At 38.9% G+C, this 22,058-nt stretch overlaps 1 protein-coding gene across 1 annotated transcript in view; it reads right to left on the bottom strand.

The window, feature by feature from the left end:
• The window catches only part of PPP3R1 (protein phosphatase 3 regulatory subunit B, alpha), a 41,812-nt gene extending 23,041 nt beyond the window's left edge, over positions 1-18,771 (bottom strand). The window contains exon 1 of the mRNA XM_082481175.1: positions 18,542-18,771. Coding sequence (XP_082337301.1) covers positions 18,542-18,544 — 3 coding nt within the window. The 5' untranslated portion in view covers positions 18,545-18,771. The remainder of the gene's footprint in view (positions 1-18,541) is intronic.
• Between the last annotated feature and the right edge of the window lie 3,287 nt (positions 18,772-22,058).

Genomic DNA, 22,058 nt, shown 5'->3' with positions numbered 1-22,058 from the left:
GTAATTTGTACATTTCATATGTGACTTACCAGAGCAATTAAAAGCCTAAAGGAGTTTACGAGAGTACAGATGAAAGACATGCCCAAAGTTTCTGTAGACACCACAACAAATACAGCTTAAAACAAGACAAACAGAAATACGTTTGACTGGAAAAAAGCAACAAGAAAAACACATTCATCTACACCATTCAGAAACAACGTGAATGCATTTTGCCTTTTTTTGTTAAATCAGATTAGAAAAAAACAAAACGCCCTCATCAAACAAACTACTCAATACAGAGAAGTTGCATCTTACTTGAGAGGAGCCTGTGAATCAAGAAAAACAGGTTACTGGTTATCTTCCAGTATATTTAACAGGAATATCTAATTTGTACACTACAAAAGGAAACATGTAAAGAAGATGTCATAGATAAGACTGCCAGGGAATTTCGCATTTCTATTTAACTCTGAGAAATTAAGTCACCTTTTAGGATTTTCACTGCAGCCACTAATAGAAATCTACTTAACATTGGAGTATCTCAACACAGTTACCCAAAAAGAAGACTGGACTTAATTTAAGAGCTGATAATAGTGCAGACTAACTGCCAAAACTTAGAAATTAACATTTAAAACAATCTGAAAGCAAGTACTTAGTAGGTGTTTTCCATAAAAGTATTCCAGGCACAGAGAGTGCAACTCCCCCAAATACTACCTCCTTGGAATTAGCAGCTCTCTAGCACAAGACTTCCACTCAAATACTAAGAGAATAAATCTACTTCTGAGGTTCTTATAATACTAATGTTGAGTCAGATATTGCAATACAAAAGAATTAAGCAAAACCAAAAAATTAGAGGGCATTAAATTAGAAGACATGCAGAAGTTTGAGCAACTTAAGAACAGCGACAGTTTCATCATTGACCCCAAATTCTCAACCTAGTTTCCAAGTTCATCATCCACAGAAGGAATTAAAGAAATACATAAAAATGTCTGACACCTGCCTCACATTCAGTAAGTTCCAAAATTAAATATCTTCTAGCAGTATGCCGTACTACATCTCCAAATCTTACATTATTTTTCTAGGCCATCAACAAATCCATTTGCTCTTCTGAGGGGCAACCTAATTCTTTGCCCCTCTAATCCTGAAGCTAAGATAGTATGACAGCAGTTTGAGACACAAGACTTCCAAACTGAATCCAACTGAGCCGACAATTTATTAAACCTTCACAATTACACAATTTTCACCACCTCAGCTCTGCTTATGTCCCTCTGATTTTTGTAACCAAAGCTGTGTAAGCACAGCTGTAGCCACCACGTATTTCATTGCCATCATCTTGTCTGTCCATAACTCCAATGTAGTACCTGAAAGTTTGATACCATCTCATTCCCCTTCTGGCATTTGAACTATCAAATCTGGGCACCTTGTTACCCTGTGGTGTGAACATTCAGTTGTCCACATGTGCAACAGAAGGCATTAAACGGGTTACAAATGAGCAAGGAATTCTTAGAGGGTATCCAGAAAAGCAAGGGATTACAGAAGAAAAATAAGGACAGAAAAGGCAAGGAAGAAAAACACAGAAGCAACAGTAATGGTACCAGGTTAAGTAGCACAGACCACAAGCATGACAGTAATGGACTTGGGCATTCAGTTGGTACTTAACAGTTGTGCTCTCCTGCTCTTCTTTAAGTAAAACTTCCCATTAAAATTGATAATTTTTATTAACGAAACTCTAGAATTGCTATCATATATTGAATTCACAGAACAGCATGGGTCATGAAAGAAACAGAGAACATGGTCTTTACCAAATAAATTTTGCAATGTTATGTTAGCAAAAGAATAAACACTATTTTTATGGAAGAGTATCCACCATTTGTTTCTTTAATTTTTTAGTCAACCAGACACAAGGTACATATTACAGCAATGGATTACATTTATTTTCTCCTGGACCCTTGAACACAAGATACATCTACAAAAACAAACTATGACAGCTATTAAGAGTTCCCTAGGTACACAGAGATAAGGAATGCATTCAACATCCACCAAGTATTAGGATACAGCCTAAATATTGGGGGGAAAAAAAAAAAAAAAAGCCCCCCACAAAAAGAAAAACACCACCACCACCCTCAAATAAAACCCCACAAACAAACAAAAAAAAAACCCAAACTCAAATCAACCCATACTTGAACTTGCTTTTAAGTTATTCCAAGTGGTTTTGGGACACATTTGCTCTCCTAACTATGACTGTTGGACATTGAGAAAACCCATAAAGCATGAGGAAAAGAAGTTGCAGGAAGACTATTTGATCTAGTACAAGAGTTTATTTTATTTAGGAACTTCTCTAATGATAATTTTAACTTCTCTGACTTAGCTACAACCCAATACTTGAAGCTTCTCATGTTGAAGACACTAAAACAAATGTATCCCACAAAGAAATAAACGAGAAACTGAAAACTGCTATAATCTAACTATTGCACCTTAATGCAAAAATGTACATATTTTTTCAACTCAAAATTTGCCAAGGGATTGTTAACGTGTTCTCCTCTACTTTTTGTTCACATACACAAGTATTATCCAAATGTTGATTCTACAAGAGTTGAAAAAACAGAGAAGCACGTTTTTAATGGCCTACATAATGTAATAACTGAAGCATCAAATGCTTTAGAAGGTTTAGTAATATTTTCTGTTTAAAAAAAAAAATCTAAGAGAAAATGGACAAGTTTCATTTGGGATTAAAAAAAAAAATCTTAGTTATATTTAGTTAATATGTTGTTGTCCAATCAATTTACGGTTTCCTTTGAGGAGGCAGAGGCATTTGCCTTTCTGGTAGCCACAATGTTCAAGAGGATACAACTATCTAGCATGATACATCCTCAGCATCTCTGTTACAATTCCACCCAGCTGTTTAAGACCACCAACATAAGCCTGCCAACATACTCTTCCATTCCACCTTCATCTTCGGTTACAGTCTCCATTCCAGGACTACACATGAACTGTGCTCTCCCCTATAACTGCCGACGTAATCATCATCCCTTGAAGCTACGGGTAACCTTTTGCCCAACACTTTCAGTTACACTTCTTGGAAGGTTTACTAGAATTCTGATAAACCACTGAACGTGTATCAGTGCTCAGTTTTTATGTATGATCTTAACTCAAAGGTGAAACTACAAAGGTATAAGGGACTGGTCTTACAGCTGCTGTTAATATTCTAACTCCATATCTCACCTGAACGCTAATCAACAGCAAACATTGAGGAAGGCTACAAACATTATGTAGTCAAAAAAAGGCAGCACTGGAAAAAAGAAAATCACAGCTTGTTTTACCTTACCTTTGGAAGGAGAAGATTTCAAGTTTTAAATGTTATCCCCAAAGTAGCCTAAATTTGTTAATCCTGCCTCTAAAGAAAACACCCTGTGACCTTCAGTACTTGGAGAAACTCAAAAAAAGATTAATACCTAATTCTTGAACATGGCATTTAAATTGCAGACATCAGAGATAATGAACCAAGGCAAAGGGGATTGCCGGATTTGGGATTACAGTAGAGATCAAGTCAGGTTAAAGCTGTTACACCATTCTGGCATTGTTGTTCTTTGCAAGTACACAGAATAAGTGTCATAATACCCTTTGCCACATTTAAAAAAGAAAAAGTCTCATTACAAAAACCTTATTTTGGATACATTTATTCAATTTGTTCATAAAAGAAGTGGTGATTGTTTAGAAGATTCTTCCCTCTTGGATGTACATCGGGTTCTACCACATCCCCCCTCAGGATGCAGGAAGCAAGAAAGACTGTACAAGCTTCAGGAAAAGCCTGCAGTTTGCTCCTTAGTCACCATCTAATCCAGTCATGGCTCTGCTCAAGCTCTGTCAGTCATTTCAAGGGAAGCCACTTGTCCCCTGGCTGGCAGTTGGCCATTCACTTCTGCTATGCTTTATTTAAATCCTCCACCATCCACGGGTCTCCTCCAAAATGAGATATTAATGGCTTAAGGCCATCACAGTCAAGTAGCTATTCTAGGATATCACAGGGAAGCCCTAAACCAATGAAGCAAGAAGCGAACCTGAAATTAGAGATAGCTACTGTTGCCAAGGCCTCTACCAGACAGGAAAACTAAAGGAATCAAGAGCATAATTATAAGAGGGTTCAGCCTCTATCTTTAATACGCCCTTTTGCTTTATTAATATTAAAAGGAAAGATAGAAATAAAACATATACCTAGTCAAATAAAAGTCTAAATGCAAAGTGTTCAGGACTGAAAAGCAACCTGTAAAGACTGTCCAGTTAAAGCAGGGATTATATGATTTATATTCATATACACAAATGCCATAGCTTTTCCTAGATGAACTCCAGCACAACTGCAGAGCTTTCAGCAAAAATCTAAACTTGCATGACCTTGAAGATACAACATACTTGGTTTAATCATATATCCATACATACACACAACACTATTTACTGATCTGCAGATAAACTACCTTCAAGAAAAAAAAAAGTCACCTAAGACAGAATGAGACACAAGGACCCAGTAGAAATACCAAAAAAAAATCAGTCTGTAAAAAGGTTTAAGAAGGAAGCATGATCAGTCCTACTGCTAAGTTCTCTTCCTGAATTGGGAGGAGAAAAGGAGCCACCAAGTCAGAGCATACAATTAGCACTGATATTCACTAGATACGTGTCAATCCCTAGAAGGTATCTTACACAAGTTTGATGTAGACATAATAAAAACCTAAAGGATAACTGGATTGCTTTAAATTTAACATAACTCCATTGTTGCATCTGTAATGTGTATTAAAGCTTTCTGTTCTATCTAATGACCTCCCTGACAGAGTCTGCAGCATCAGGTACAGATAATTAACAGTGCTACAGACAAACAGTGCAGTTTTTAAAACAAGGCAAGGCAGAGAAAAAATTGTCCCACATTTAGAAAACTAAAAAATAAATCTCATTATTGGAAGAAAATCAAAACATCTTATGTACAAGAAACCACAAACTCTCATACAGAATAACATGATCTCTCACTGCAAAAACTTGCATAAGCACTACAATCTGCAAATAGAACTTGAGAGAAAGTCACAGGAACAAAAGCGTTAACTTTATGAGCTAAGGTACAATTCCCTGTGTGCTATTAGACAATTTAACTTTTGGCAGTTCCCAGCTACTACTCTTGAGAGGCAACAATCCAGTCTACTTATGCAATCGCTATAGAGCTGGCATTTCTAAAGCTTGCATCACTTTTCAAAATTCTCAGAACCCTGTAATTTTAAGTGCATAAATGAATAATGAACTCTGCAAAAGCCAAGGAAAGGAGTTTCCCAGAAAGATTCTGAAGCAACCCAACCTTCAGTAGGGGAACAATAAAGTTCTGTCACCACTAAATCAAAGTAAGTTCTGATGCAATTAAGAGCTCACATTAGAAAGTCTTCAGGGTGAGACAGGTTGGTCCTGCGTTGCTTGTGGAGAAGTCACAAAAGAATTTGCAAGATACTAATTTATTTGTTAACATATTGGTTTCACCTACAAAACCTCTTACTGGGTTTACTACACAAGCCTGAAATGTATTCACTTCCCTTAGCTGAAGAGATGACATCAGCCTTCTTTCCCTACTTTAAAGATAATTGCAATAAAGTTTCCAAATCAATCCATCCCGTGACTGTACTCTTACAGTGACAAAGACCATGCTAGTGAAAACGAACCAGAAAATTTGTAATCCAAGTACAAAACAAGATAGAAGATACAGGGAAGACTGCAAGGCAACAGAGATATCACTGACAAATTTAAAAAAAATACATAAATCTTTATACATAACAAAAGTGGAGCTGAAGTTTTAGAGAGCATTTCAAAGACGGCAATTTTTGTTTTTAAGTACATAGTGCAAAGCTTATAATAAACACTATGGGTGAAAGCATAGAATGTGACTGAAGATTATAACAAGTGACTAAGGTGTCACGGGATTATCAATTAAGGGTCAACATCTTAATAACAAAGAAATTACATCAACTTACACTTAATGGGATACTAAAGGGAAACAAAAAACAAAGCCTATCATGTTGATCTTGTTCTTCAGAACACTGATGGATATTAACTGGGTATCAGCCATTTATGATCTTCTCTGATTTAATTACTTCATTAATAAGAAGGATTTTTTTCCATTCACTGGTGAATATGAACATAGAAAATCCAAGCAACTGCAAACAGTAAATTGTGTCATGCTTATGTGAAAGAACAACAACTTCAGATTTGGAAAAATAAAGTAACATAGAACAAAGGAAGCAAAACTTCATTCAAAACATTAAGCCAAAGTATGCAAGCATCACTGAGAACCTGGAGGGACTACAAAGTCACACAGTTTTCAACAGTAATTAAAACAGATTATACTTAAGCTATTATTTAGCATCTTCTAGTCTGTCCAGTGAAGAAAAACAAAACTACCCCAAAAGAGTCAAAACACCTGTTTTACAGGCCAAATATTTAGTGGGCAATTATAGCTTCTCCCTTTCTCTGCAACAATTTGGAAATAAAACAGTTTTTGTCTGAAGTACCTTCCCAGAAACCAGACAATGTTCAAAACTTCCACTCCAACACAAAGCAATAAAACAGTGGTCCAGCAAAACAGAGAATTAATCACTGGCTGACCTACATAGAAATAGGAACAGACAGTTACTTTACAAGAAGATATTAACTTGACCAAAAGCCATATTGAAATATAATTTGCTATATATAGATAGAGTCTCATGAGGCTGCTTTCAATTACGACAATTTAATTCTCAGCACTTCCAGGTACTATAAAACAAAAATGAACTAGGGAGCTTCAGCAAACAGCTCTGCAGAACAATCCCAGTAAAAACTCGGCCCAGTTAATTGTTAGTTCAATACCTCCCTCCAAAAATTAACAGAAACAGCCAAGAAATAAGTTATATTCTCTGCAATACTTCCAGTCAAGCACTCTTGCTACTGGATTGATGAAGGGTGTGAAAGGTAGGCTTTCTTTTCTCTGCATTGTTTTTTAAACACGCTTTAGTGTGTTGCAGAAATTACTGTCACATAAAGGTATAGTACTTGTTACCATGCTTGCAAATTTAAACTTATTTTTGGAGTAGTTTTCAAAAAAGCTAAAGGCAAGTGTTATCAACATCTGTAGAATCAAACACACTACCTCTTAAAAATACAATTTGTGATACTCCAAGTACAAAAAACTAAGGGCAGCCCAGTTTTCTAAAGTTTCTGAACTTCCTGATTTCATGTGTACCAAGAAGATCAGATACAACACTGAAAGCCCCAACTCTACAGGCAGCAAGAAAACTGATAGTCATTAGACCAGTTTCACACTCCTACTCCTCAGCAATGCTATGAGCATTAGAAAGGAATAATAATATTTTCCTTTGCAGAGAGTTTTCCCAAAGCAGAGAAGGAGGCTAAGGTACGCGCAGAACTCCCAGTACAGAAAACAAACCTCCCTCCTAATTTCAGCAAGAAATGGCTACAGGCCTGTGTGTCATTGATCAGCTATATCCCACATATGTCTATCGGGTCGAGGCAAATATGAAAGATGAGAACCTAGCTGGAAATGAAATGGAGCACGTTATCCTCCAACAGCAACCAACATACATACAAGTTAATGTATTTTTTCCCAACATAACGGTTAAAGTTCCCTCACCACAAACTGTTCACTGACTTGCACAAGTAAAGAATGGGAGACTAGTATCAGTTAGAGAGTAAGTTTAAAAGGCTTCACTTTTTTAGGGTATTTAGACAGAGCAGTTTCTCCGTACTGCTGCAAGTGGTATTTATAGACGGAAAAGAAAATAGCAAAGATGCATTCTAGAGATGAAGGTAACAGATTATACTGCATGATATAACAGTATTATAACACTTGGTTCCCTATTCACAGAAAGGTTGTAAATACTCAAGAACAATGCGACCAGCGCATCCTTCTCTACCAACTGATTATCCTAAGTTTTAGATTTTAACAGTGTATTCAGTAACGAGTGAACTGCAAAGGTTAAAGCTCTGGGAACAGATATTTTTAAATGTATCTAAGAAGGCATGGAGGAAAAAGAAAGCTTATGCACCTCTACTGCATACAGTCTGCTAACAGTTTAAGGGAGCAGAACATCCTTGAGCTGGGAAATTTGCACCAATTCAGAGAATACTGTCAATTCCATAAGGACTTAAAATTTCAGGAAGTCACGCTGGTCAATTTACAGCACTTCATCAAATGGTGTAAGAGCACAGAAACAGGCTGCATAAGTAGATGCTGTCACCGGCCCTTCTTCCCATTTAAGGAACTTACAAATGGTTTAATACCACTTAGTGTGACAAATGGAAATCTGAGTTTGAAAAAGGGAGTTAAGTGTCTTATGGCTGGCCAACAAGAAAAGATAAAAAGGAAACAGTATAGAAAAAAAAAGTCACAAAGGAAAATAGAAAAATCAATAAAATGTCATTCAGGATCTATCACAAAAGAGGCTGAAGAACATTGCAAAGAATTGTGTAAAGGACACATCTGAAAACAGAAAACATAGTTCAAAACCAGGATTTGACTGCACAAACTTACAGGAACAGAAAACAGTCAAGGAGGCAAAGATGTCGAAATGGGCAAGACATGCAAATCAAAGGAAGAAGCAGAATATGAAGAAGGGGAATTGTTGCATAGATACAGAATCTGCAAAATAGAGATTGTATTCCAGTATTCTTAACCATTCCTAATAGCTAACACTAATCTTAATACTTAGTTCTGATTTTTTTTTTTTTCAAAAGGAAAATAACTTCATCAGAACTTACAGCTGTCAGCTATTAAATTGAGACATTTTAACAGGCTCTGGTTTAGTTTATGCCACTCAAGGACTCATGAAGAATTCAGTAAAGAATAAAAATGAGTCATATGGTTTGAAAACAGGCCCTACCAACACTGTGATCCAATACAGAGGGATCAAAACCAATGTAATTAAAGTATCAAGAATTTTACAAAACACTAAGCTGGTAATGCCTGGAAGACCTGTTAAGTGAATACTTAGAATTTCCAGCAAATTTGGAATTTACCTTCTGAAAAAGATACACTGCAAATTTCAAATTATCATTATCATAGAGTTCCCGACAAAAGAAAAGCAAAATGAAACATAGTAAAACACAAAAAAGTACCACACTGCTTTCAATTAAGGTTTTCACTGCTATGAAATATTCCAAAATCTTGAAACAGTTTTCTTTGTATGACCTGTGTCACGGAGAAAATACTGACTTTTTATTTTTAATCATAACACTGAGGTGATGTTCATTCAGGAGTTGTTTTGAAGTAATATTCAAACGCAATTAAAGTGATAGAATATCTTAGGTTATGTTCTTCAGTGCAGGAATTGACTTGTTTCTTATATTTATGTACAGGAATGTAAATATTTAACACTCCGTATCAAATACGGACATCTAGCACTTTTGCTAAAAGCTAATAAAAGAGTACTCAAAAGATTCCATTAGAATTCCAAGCCCGTTTCAGTAGCTTATAAACAATCATATGTAAAATGTTTGAAGAATTATCCAAAATCTCATTTACTTATAGACATTAACATTATTTTTGGTAAGGATTCATAGCACTTACTAAAGAAAAGATTCCTTCATCCTGTCAGAAATCAAAGCTTATTAATTGCTGTAACTAGCAATACAATTGAAAACAGCTGTCCTGAAGAGCTGTAGATTTCGATGTTATAAATGTACATACAAAGCAGCATTAGGAAAATTACTGCTATTTATAGGGTCCACAGGTCCCAAAATAAGTCAAGTAGATGCATCTCTGCAGAGCCCCAGTAACTTCCAGTAATAATTACCAGTTTCTCTGGAGGCTCACAACGAAGAATCTAGTCATCCTAATCCAAGGCAGGGTACAAATAACCACATCCATCCCTCAAAGACTAATCGGCACAACTGTGCATGTACACACAATTTGCTCACAGAACCACATGCTATCTACCATCTTTCTTGCTACTTCCTGTGTCATCTCTTCATAGGTGACACTTCCAAAAATTCACTGCTTGCAAACCTTAAAGGCAGCATATTACATGTATACACTTGTACACCAGTGTGTAATATGAACCGCAAATCAAAGAACACTTCTAATTTTAAAATAAGTGGTTTAACTATTCTTTGCGAGATGCTGGGTAATGTGGATTGACTTGACAAAACATTCATGACACTGCACAGATGCTAAACAGTATCTCTAAGAAAGTAGCCAAGATAAAACTATTAAAAAAAAACACCCACTCTCTCAAACCAACTCTTCCCAATTTTTCTGGAATCTTTAGCTGCTCTGTCCCCTACTATAGAGCAATACAGTACTACTACATCATGACACACAATGCCTAAATCTTAAACCACCATCTTCTACTCCCCCTCAATTTTAGTCCCTCTTACTCACGTGACTTTTTGTTTTCTCACCAAGAAAGGGAATTTGGCCACCTTCAAGCTCGTTCTTCATTTTTACAAGGCTTCTCAAAAAATAATTTTTCAGAATTGAACTCTGGCAATCTCAGTTACACCAACACTAGAGTGGCACTCTAACATTCAAGACTACGCAGGATCCAAACTTAATAACCTTTCACATTTTATAAATTTCATTTGTCATTAACCCAATTTTTCAATGCACTGTCTGAAATAAAAAACTAATACCAGCAGTACCCAATGCAAACACTTTAATCTTATTACTAAAATAACCGAACTTAAGTGTTTTAAATAAAATACTTCAGGAAAACTAACACCATTTTTATAAAAATCTGAAAAAAAATTCTGAAGAATAAGCAAGGAACAGATATTTTACTAGATATCCCTATGAAGTACACTGATTAGAGTGCTAAGATAGTCCACTTAAACATAAAAATCAAGTTTATTTTTTCATGTGGCATTTTTTGTTATTGCTGATTAGAAGTTCTATTTAACACGATTTTTTTCCCCCAGGCTTATTAGGAGATCTACGTGGCTTTTATCTGTGAAATCTGTGAAGTGTTCCTTCAGTGTTATCAACAAAATTGATGCATGACTGCTGAGATACCAAGGTGCTAAGCCTGTTAAACGGTGGGTCAATACTAAATTAAACTTCCCCAAGGGAACATCGTTATATACGTAACACTGAAAGTTGTTCAGGCATCATGCTTACAAAGTATACCAGAGGTTCTCTCCTTCATAAGCTCAGGCCTAAAGTCATATCCGTGGATTTTGTTTCAAAAAACCTCCTTTTAAAGTCCTCTCTGCTAGCCACAGTATCATTGAACAGAAGGAATTGAAGTGACTTCTTTCAATTTCAGTGATGCTATTCAGAACCTATACAGTCAGCAGTGAAAAAACAATTGTTTTCTCTTTTACTACCTATCAGAAAAAAAACAAAACACCTGATAAATGTGCACAGAGGAGCTATTTACAGGGCAACAAGAGAGAATGGGTACAAAAAGAGAGGAGTACTGACCTGAGGTATTCCTTCCCAAAGTTTCCAGCTCCTTGAAACAGAGGGTAAAAAAGTCTCCGTATTTGTCACAAATATACCAGAAGGAGAAAAGTTCCACACCATTTAAAGATGATCCTAAGGTTATATTCTGGTGAGAATCACAGCTGAATCCACTTTTCCAGTAGCTGGGTTTCCTCCCAGAAACGTATGAACCCTGGCTTCCTATCTGTTACTCCATCCCTCTCTCTCCTGCCTCTCCCAAATTCTGACTAAAGTTCCTTAACTAACAAATGTCTTACTACATTTTTTAATTCCTACTTTATGTAACTTAGACAATGATAGAAAGTGTTTATGAACTTCAAGCTGGCTGCATAAGGTTTTTAAAATAGGCACGGTATCGGCTTACTGGGGGAGTTCCGGTTCTTTGCCTTCAGTTTGCTTAAAAATGTCCATCAATACAGACTTCACAAATATTCACTTGAGTGCATTAACTGGCACGACCTGTTTACAGCTTGGAAGCCAAGATTTTTATTGGCAGTTCATGAGCAATGCTGTCCTTTAATCCAAAGCATTTAAAGGGTTTCTGGGACTTCTTTAACACAGTTAAACATTATTATTTATATCGCCAGGGATTCTTCCTTATTTGTGGAACAGTGTACCAATAGCAGGGCCAACTTCACTGTCAAGTTACAAACAAGTCAGATATAGTCTCCAGCCTGTTTTGCACCATCTATGTAGTTTTCCCAAGCAGTTAAAATAATAATGTGCTTGTGGCTGTGTTAGGTACAATCTAAAAGCAACATAAAACATTTTAATGGTCTTTCAGTATGGAGAAAAGGCCTAATATAGTTACCAAATTAAAATTTTCAAGTTACATATTTAGAAAGCTACATAAAATGTCAAGATTAAATTTTCCTATTTAAAAGAACTGTCACTCCAAAAACTACTTCACTTGAAAGATGTGGGTTTTATTTTTAGACACACCTGAAACTTAAAAAAAAACAAAAACAAAAAAACAACAAACCAAAAACCTCTCCACAGACTTTTGCCATTCAAATTAGATAGAACAGACCTAAAGAGGAAGACAAGCCATAGTTTAAGTTTAACCCTGGTTAAACTTACCTTGATATTCACTATTACTAAGAAAATACAGTATTTCAAATGGTGACCAAAATAATCTAGCTACATCATATGTCAAGCAGAACATACTGCTTCTAGTCTTGTACTTAAATCATTACAAAACCATGAATTTCAAGTCATTTAAGCTCCCTGATCATTGATCCGGGGAAACAGCAGTGAAAACAGTCCCAAAATACTTGAATTGATATACTGAAAGATCCATCTATTCCAGACTAAAAGATGTTGGTTCATATCCAAGTCCGTCCCACTTCATTCAGCACATTAAGGCAATCTTTGTAGCAGATCTTTCTCAAGCTGCTGGTGTCAAGATTACTTTAGGCCACCGGCATCTAAGAAACTGAACAGCTTTTATGGGATATGAAAGGCCTATCTCCAGGTCTAATATTTAAAACAAGTCATCTTAAGTGCCTAACACAATGCTACAGAGATGTTAAGAGAAGGTAGTGTATGCCCAAGCTTTCAACCACAGCACACCGTTACATGCTTTAAGCCAAACAAACAGGGTACAGCACATTTTCTAGTGGCTGCATTCTAACTCCAACAATTCATCAGCCCCAAGACCTCAAAATTCATAGCAGTTAATTTGATTCAGACTTCTTATTTATTTTCAGAGCTACATCCATTTCCAACATCACATACTAATGTTAACTTCTAAACAATAAAGAGAGCCTTGGATAAGTTATTACCCTGCCACGACCTCAACCTTTTTCATTTGTACAACAAGGACAGCATTTACCAGCTTCACAAAAGCACAGCAAGATATGCTCTTACGGTCTTTGGGAAAGAAAGAACATGTTTAAGTGATTTATATAATCAAGTCAGCCTATAAAATTCTTACAGTTTCCAGGAGTTCCAACCTTTTTTTCTGTTTTAATTAACAGGGGCATGCAAGTAAAACAAGATACTTATTTTTTTACAATATCCTGCTCAGAAGGTTCCAACTGCATAACCTTTAGGCGTAAGCACTTTTCATTCCTCTCTTTTGATGTAGATCCATGCCTCTCATCATTCCTTCCCCATCGCTTCAATCTTTACTCCCCCATCCTTGCAGTGCTTGCTCCTCCAGAAGCAGAGGAGTTTGATCATGACAAGGACATCACACAGTAACACCTTCCCTACGATTCCAGCAAAGAATGAGCGTGTAGGAGGCATGGGAACAGCCAGCCCCCCTTTGCCCCTGTGGTCTTTCTGTAGGGAACACACAGGAATAAACAAGCTTAGAAAAAGAGAAAAACATATCGGCCAGAAGAAGGAAAGGATGGAAAATAGGGAAATGTGTCACTAAATGAATTGGCTGCTAATCAACAAAGAACAGGACAGTGTAATTTTCCTCCCTATTAGAAATTCACAAATGATACAACCTGGAGCAGGGAGAACCAACTTGGGAGGAAGGGCAATGAAATCAAGAGCAAATTGCTTTCAAGAAGTCATGTATTAGCTCAAATTATAAGAGAGTTTTTCCCTATGAACACCACGGTCACCATTTCATATAACTAAACCAAAGTTTTAACGGTTTCATGCTCAAATACTATCCAGACTTAATGTAATTTATGAATTATAGTAGGATAACACTATGAAGCATAATGACAATTAAAAAAAGCTATCCCTTCTGCAACACTGCCAGGTAAGCACTAGTGCAACACCCAGCTGCAAGAAAGCTACAAGACCTTCATTGCTAAATTCGTTTCTTCTTGAAAGTATGTATTATGCCAATCAAAACTGATAAATTTTCTTATAGTAGCCCAGCTACACCTTAACAACTTGCTATGTGTCTTTCTGAAATAAAAAAAAAAAAAAATGAGGGAAACGAGGAGGCAGAAGCAGACCAAGGAATGGTTTGGCACTAAAAATGTGCATTTCTGCCTCATTTGTTTCCCCAGAAATACCAGAATTACCAAAGCCTCCTTTTCTGGCACCGATTAGCTGAAGATAGTCCTATCTCTTTTAAGATATGAATAAAAAAAATCCAATTTAGATGTAATTAATCTCACTCCCTTAAAGCTTCCTTTTTAGTGCTAAGCAGATGCCTTAGAAGATGATTGCCCCTGTACTCAGCACTGGTGAGGCCACACCTCGAGTACTGTGTCCAGTTTTGGGCACCTCAATACAAGAGAGATATGGAGGTGCTGGAGCGAGTGCAGAGGAGGGCAACGAAGCTGGTGAAGGGCCTAGCAAACAAATCATATGAAGAGCGGTTGAAGGAACTGGGACTGTTTAGTTTGAGGAGGAGGAGGCTGAGAGGAGACCTCATCACTCTCTACAACTATTTGAAAGGACACTGTAGAGAGGTTGGTGCTGGTCTCTTCTCACAGGTAATTAATGACAGAACAAGAGGGAATGGCTTCAAACTCCAACAGGGTAGATTTAGGAAAGAATTTTTCACAGAAAGAGTGGCTGGGCATTGGAATAGACTGCCCAGGGAGGTGGTTGAGTCACCATCCCTGGATGTGTTTAAGAGATGTTTAGATGTGGTGTTGGGGGATACGATGTAGGGGAGAACTTTGTAGAGTAGGGAAAATAGTTGGACTCGATGATCCCAAGGGTCTCTTCCAACCTATACAATTCTATGATTCTATGAATATTCTGAAGTTCCTGAGGCATGCCACCACAACCCATTTACCCTTAAACTACTCAATGTTCATCCCTCCCTAGTGTTAAATTGTTTAACCATATAAAGACAGAATTCTACTTCTATCACAGAAATAGTGAAAAAATATAATTACTTTTTAAATAAAAGGTGTCTTTCTTCCTCCATCAGCAGGATCTGTCTTCCTTTGTAGATCACAGAGTGAAGTAAACATGCATATTCAAGTTGGCCTCTAAACTATGCCTCCGAAAATGACTTCCAAAATAAAATCTTTTATTAAACAAACTGGCTTAAATAAGCCAACCAAATACTTCTTAACACCTACACATGAGTTTCACAGTTTGAATCCTAGACCAGTTATTCCACCTGTGGCAGAAGACCACCAGTAGGCTGTAAGATGGACCATGCGAGTGCCTCCCAGTTCCTGCCACCTGTTACACAAATATCTGAATAGTCTGTTTAGTTTTGAAGATTAGCAGTGAAATTATGGTTTGGTAATGGAATAACTAGCTTTTTTTTCAGCTAAGAACCAACTTATTTAATACCCTCCTTGCTAAATAGTGAACAATTAATCAAGATAGTCGTCTGTGTTTTGCTTTGTTTTATTGAAAAAAAAAAAAAAGTTTGGGTTGTTCTTGGCTTCAGTGATTTAGAAACACAGAAACACTGTTAGACCAGCTTCAGCTGGAGAAAATGCATCAGAAGCACTACTACTCAAGCAAAGGAAGTCGAAACACCCGAATAGAGTCCAGCTAAGAACACGGGTGCACTACATAACACTGTTTGGGTGACTCCTGTGGAATTCTGTGTCTTCTGCCCTACAACTATAAAGCTCAAGAGCTGGATATGAACCAGAATGCAGACCATTCCAAGAAAATAGAATTTATCTATCCAAGATTGTTTAATAGCATGTCTGTGCTATTTACCTTTTCCTAGAAAATACTACTCATAGGAAAAACTTGCTAAGTCAACTCTGACAAAAATAGCATATCAACATTACTTCTAGCATTATGTAATGGACTCATCATCTTATGCTCTGCCTGACAGATTATTTTAGAACTGGCTATATCAAAACATCCAGAACTACATTCTTTGACTCACTAGATGTTTATGTGTTATCTTAAGCTACCTACTATGAACACAACAATACATTCAACTCTTTCTTCACTCTGTCAGCTCTCTGGTCCTGTAAGAACACAAAAGAAATGTTACTCTAAACTGTGAAAAATAATTGCTATATTCTAATAAAGTAAAGGTTGAAACAAGGTCTGCTCTACTTCTTCATTAAAAGTGAACTCTTTCATTGAAAGCATCCACAGGGTAACGACAGTAAAAAGAACAGCAAGCTAAATGAAATGATTGTTTTTAAATGTTTATCAGGTGTTTAGTTTTAGCTTGGTTTTCAGACTACAAGGCACCTAAGATCAGGTGTTATCAGAACCAGAGTACTGATACAGCTACAGTGAAAACTCTACTGATATTGTTACTGCTTATGTGAGCAAACAAACACCTTTACTGGTAGAGAAAATATCCAGCATACCTTTTTCCCCCACATCTGCATTTACAATTGATCATACACAAATACTGTTCAAGAAGTCATAAAGTAATAATCAACATAATTATATCATCAAAAGATGCTAGGACAGCTTTAGCTACAGAAAATGGATGGAAAAAATAATCAAAGTTAATCATATATGAAAGTTAGGTTCATTACAGGTCACTGACACACAGGAGCATCACAGTTAAGTAACATTTTCTTTCCTTGTATGCATATTAGTATGTCTCATCAAGGGAGTCTTTGAGAAAAAAATTTTCACAGAAGACCCAACTAATGGCAGTATGAGCAGAACTGTTGCGTGGAAGATGATCACCATTCACCTATATATTCACAGCAATTAGCAGTATTGCAACCATGATGTAATTTCTAATATTAACTTTTTTTCTTTTGAAGTCTTGACTTCATTAATACCTCGTTCTCAAAATATGAGCCTTCTTCTCTCATAGTCTTCATGTACTCCAAGACTGCGCAAAGTCATTCAGTAAGCACACAAGTTTGCTCCCCAATTGAAACCAAACCTTTACACATTTCAAAATATTTCTCCAAATGCACATCCAACATTAAAGTGTACACGCAAAGACAGCCTGGCCATGGCACATCAGTTTCTGCTGCAAGTTTATTTTTTATAAGAAAGACTGCAATCCCCTGCTTAAAAACAAAAGGAAACCCATTTTCCCCTCCCAGGTCTTGTGAGGTCTAATGTGCAATGTGATAAACAGCTGGCCTTGCTCTTAAAGGGTTAAGAACGAAAAAGTTTAAGCCACTTATATTTCTGCAGCTGTAAAACCAAAATATTGCCAGAGTCTTCCTGCAGCCAGGGTACTGGATAATTTAGGCTAAAATAAATGTTTATTAAAAAAGGGCGTTGATTTCTTGGCAGCGGTGAAAAGCAGGAGACACCCCTAGTGTCGACGTAAAATACTACAGGACTCCATACTGTATCTCTGGGTTAATTTTACGGCAGTAAAAGGAAAATTTAAGTCGTCATGATTTAAAAAACAGAGCAACTCAAATACACACACCTGGACATACCGCAGCACCTTCTTCCTGCCGTCTCCAACCCCACATACCTATCATATTTGAAGTGTCAGCTTTCTAAAGCCCGACAAATTAAAGTATACATTATCTACCCTGTCTCCCTGCCATGGGCTACGTGCATTATAGCTTTCCGGTCTGCACATGAACAGAAAAACGCTGCTATACCAAGGGCGGGGGGGGACACGACACCCTATTGAGATTGCAAAACAAGCCCGCCCCCCTACCCCCCCTCCCCCCAAAAAAAGACATCGCTACCAAAATGCCGGGCTCCTTTCGGGCGCTGCTGATACATCTGGAAAACAGATAAAGCGCAGGCCGGAGAACGCGAACCCCCAAACTGAGGGGAAGGGGGGGACGGGGGGCTGAGGGGACCGGGGGTGAGGTGGGGGGGGTGCCGCGGGGGGAGAACGGGAAGGGCCGAGCCCGATGAGCGCTGCCGAGGCGGTAGGAGGCAGCGGAGGGAGTAAGCGGGGAGGCAACGGGGCGCACGGCGGAGGCTGTGGGCGGCGGAGGGGAAGCGGGGGGGCGGACGGGGGACGCGCCTGCCCCCGGGGAGAGGCGCGGGGCGGCCACAGGAGGGGAGAAGAAGGAGGGGGAAGCCCAGCGAGGGACGTGGACGGCTCGGGGGCGGGAGGCGGAGGAGACGGGTCAGAGGCAGGGCAGCGAGGCGGAGCGGCGGTCGGGCCGCGCCGGGCCGCGGGGGTCGGGGCGGGGGTGGTGGTGGTGTATGTGCGAGAGAATGGCCCCTCACAGCCCGGCCCGGTCTGGAATATTCCGGCGGGGCGGGCGGGAGCGCCGGGGGAGTTTTGCGGGGAGGGTCCCTCACCATGGCGGCGGGTGGGCGTCAGGCGTCTCCCCCGCAGCTGAATCCACCAAGCACCGGCCTCGCTGTTGCGCCTTCGGCGTCGTCGCCGCCGCTGCCGACCGCCGCCGCGCTCCGGCCCGCGGCTCCCCTCACTGCGGCAGTGGCTCGCTCTGACCCGCAACGGCGCGCAGGGAACGAGGGAGGGGGCGCGAGCGGCGCTAACGCTCAGCAGCGAAGAGGAGGGAAAGGGGGGGGGGAGTACAGGGGGTGTAGGGGGCGGAGCCTCCTACATCCGGGCACCCGCCGCGATCGCAGAGGGGGGGTGGGGCGCGGCCGTGACGTCAGCCAGCGAGGCGGGGGAGGGAAGGGGGTACAAAATGGCGGCGGGAGGAGGGCGGGAGCGGCTGTAGTTGTTCTGCTGGGTTCCTTGGGGGCGGGGGAGGCTTAGCGAAGGACGGGGTGTGTGAGACTCGGACGAGGGGTCGCTCTGCAGTTAGGAGGCCCCTTTTGCAGGACCTTCGGTGTCGAGTGTTACCACAAGATAGGCTTATCCCTCCTCCCTTAGGCCCAGGGAAAGGTTCCCTCAGGTGCTCTGAGGGCTGTCAAAGCTGCTGGTTGTCCGTCTCCCACGCAGTCTCTCCTTAGGCTGGTTCTCCTCAGCCGCTTTGCAAGCTGTGCTGTTAGAGCCCTTGCAGCTCAAGCTTCCTTCCTTCTTCTTTGCGTTACTTCTGCTCTTAGCAAAATATTGAAGAAAAAACCCTTCCTGGCAGGGAGAAAGCTCAGGACAGGTGGGCCTTTGGAAGTGTGGCTCTGAGGGGTGCCTGCTCTCCTCATGTTAATTCTCCTCACGTTTTTAATCTTAAATTGCAAGAGGCTATCAGGGCTGGAAGGTGCTCAGTACTTCACAGATTTTAGGGTGTTGTGTTTCAGTAGTGTTAATTATACAAAACTAAAGGAACTGTGCTGTGATGAGATGACTCTTAAAGGTGTTTACATGTATGCTTGTGGTTTCATGCTGGTAATTAATGCTTTGTACCCTGGATAGTTCACAAAGTAAAATGCCTGATACAGTCAAATGCAAAGATGTAGGCTTGGTAACCCCTTTAAGGCAAGATCTAGGGCAATACAACTGCTTGTATAAGTAAGGCTGACCCTCAGGGAGCGTTCGCTCTATATTGTAAAATTTTAAGTAGGCCAAATGACACCTTTAAAAACTCTGTGAAGGGTAAAGTAAAATAATGAGTAGAGATGGGTTGATTTCACATTCCCTTTGCTGTTTTTGCCCTTCTTTATGTGCTTGCTCTGCTGAATATGTTTATTTTGGAGCACCATGACACAGCGCAGAACACTGTGACAAATGAAGTGATGATGTGAAAATAATAATTACATATAAAATATGGTTGTGTTAATGTTGCCAAATAGAAGATTCAGTACCATGTTGATGATGTTTTTCAGGCATTTGCTATTTGGCTTACAATAGCTTGACCCTTTGCCAGGGAAATGCAAATCAATGTTGCCAAGTTCAAGGTGAATGGCAACCTAATTTGTGGGGGAAGGGAAGACTGGATTATTACTTTAATACCAGGTTAATTTTTTAGGACCATAGCTGAGCATGAGCTTTGCGATCTAAAAAGGTCATTTCTTCTCCCTTCAGCTTCTTCTGGAAAAGGAACTGCCTCATCGCTGTTGCCCTGTCTTGTGAGAGTCTGGGCTGGTCTAAGGCTAGCAAAGGTTACCTCAAGAGTTCCTGGAGAAACCTGGAATCTTGAAATTAGATGCTGATGCAGAAACAGTAAGAGGAATGGAGAATCTCTTACACGGAAGCCTGCTCAGGAAACTAGATAAATAAAGGGTGACTGTGGAGTTCAAGGCAAGATTAGAAGTTTTCTTCTAAAAGACTGAAGCAAAACACAGCAATAAATTTGCAGTTCTTAGAAATTGTTAATGATTGTTTGGAAACTGATACTCAGCATGCCTTCGTATCTGCATAAAGGAGTGAGCTTGACCAGGAAGAATGAAGAGTGGATTAGGGAGATTGCACAGAAAAATCTAGCAAAAGTAAGTAAATTAAGAACATGGTGATGTGTGAAACTAAGTGGTGGAGAACAAAAGATAATTTGCACCAGATGAAAGTAAAATGAATGCTAATACATAACTGTAAGCTTTGAGTTAACAGCAAATCAGCAAAAAAGGCCTTGCTGTTAAGAACCTGGCTCTGGCCACAGTGAGAGGTTATACCTGGGAAAATGGTCTGATCTGGAGAAGGAATTTCCTGACTTATTACCAGATATAGGTGTCTAAGACAACTCTTCTTTTGGGGGGTAAGGGAGGAATGCTAGCTGCTAGGTGTCTAGGAATGAAATATTCCTACATTTCACTGAGAACTAGTATTAAAACTGACTGGACTCTAGCCAAAAAATCAAAATGAAAAATAATAACTTAAAATTTCCAAAAGAAAAAAGAATATTCTGATGTAAAGCAGTCTTGGTGCTTACGTCTTTGTCACTGCAGCCTTATCTAGCAGATGCAAATCTGGACTAAAATCAGCTCAATCAAGTTGAATATGGCTAGAATTTCTATTGCATAATGTAATGGGAATAAAATAAACAGAAATGAGGAATACAATACCTTAATTGTTACCTTTTAGGTTCTAGGTAGAGATGGCCAAGAACTTATGAAAATACGGTTTTTATCTTGTGATGCTGTTATGTCACTGCTAGCAGTTTTGAACTACTAGATGCAGTGCAAGGATGTGCTAATTAACTTACAATGAATTTTCTTCTGTTGTGTGAATGTGTTAAAGTTACTTTTCTATCTGACACCTAAAAGAAGTTAAAAATGTAAGATAGCATTTGTTAGTGTGTAGATAAGAGTCTTTAGAAAACCATGACTTGCATTTAGGACTTTACATTATATTATCTGTATTTCTGACTGGTATTTTTGTGAATATTGGAATGTGTTTTTAGAGTAAGTTTCAGACAGTGCTGTGTTTTGTCAGTTTCTGGTTTTAGTGAAGCTCCTCTGAAGCATAATTGCAACCAAACTAGGATAAATATGTATCTCCATATAATTGGAAGCTGGTTTAGCTACAGATAAATATCTATGTATGTAAACTCTGTGCCTGTTTGGGTTCTTTAGTGTTATTATCAATAATGATGTGTGTGGCTTGCCTAGTGCTTGACCTAATGGCTGGAAAACAATTTCTGTGCTCTTGCATATGTATCTGAACTCCAGCTGCAGTTCTTTTCATAGCATGCTTCTTTTAAAGTGCTATTTATGATGCCTTATCTGTCTGTAAGTTTTGAGGGCTTTTAATATAGATGTATCTTTGATCCCCCAAGAATATCCTTCTTTGTCTTGCCTTGTCTTCATATAAATGTCCCTTACTCACAAACTTAGCTAGATGCAATTTGTACGGAGCCATTCCCCTCTCTGTTAACCTGGGGTGAGGGCTGCCACCTAATTAAATAATCTTCTGCCCTGACCCTTAACAGGCTGTAAGCAGCTTTTCCCAGCAAAGCAGGTAAACTCTTGGGAC

Source organism: Vanellus vanellus, assembly GCF_965231255.1.
Source record: "Vanellus vanellus genome assembly, chromosome: 3".
Lineage (NCBI taxonomy): Eukaryota > Metazoa > Chordata > Aves > Charadriiformes > Charadriidae > Vanellus > Vanellus vanellus.
Note: the sequence above shows the minus strand (reverse complement) of the source record. Positions and strands in the feature narration are given on the sequence as shown.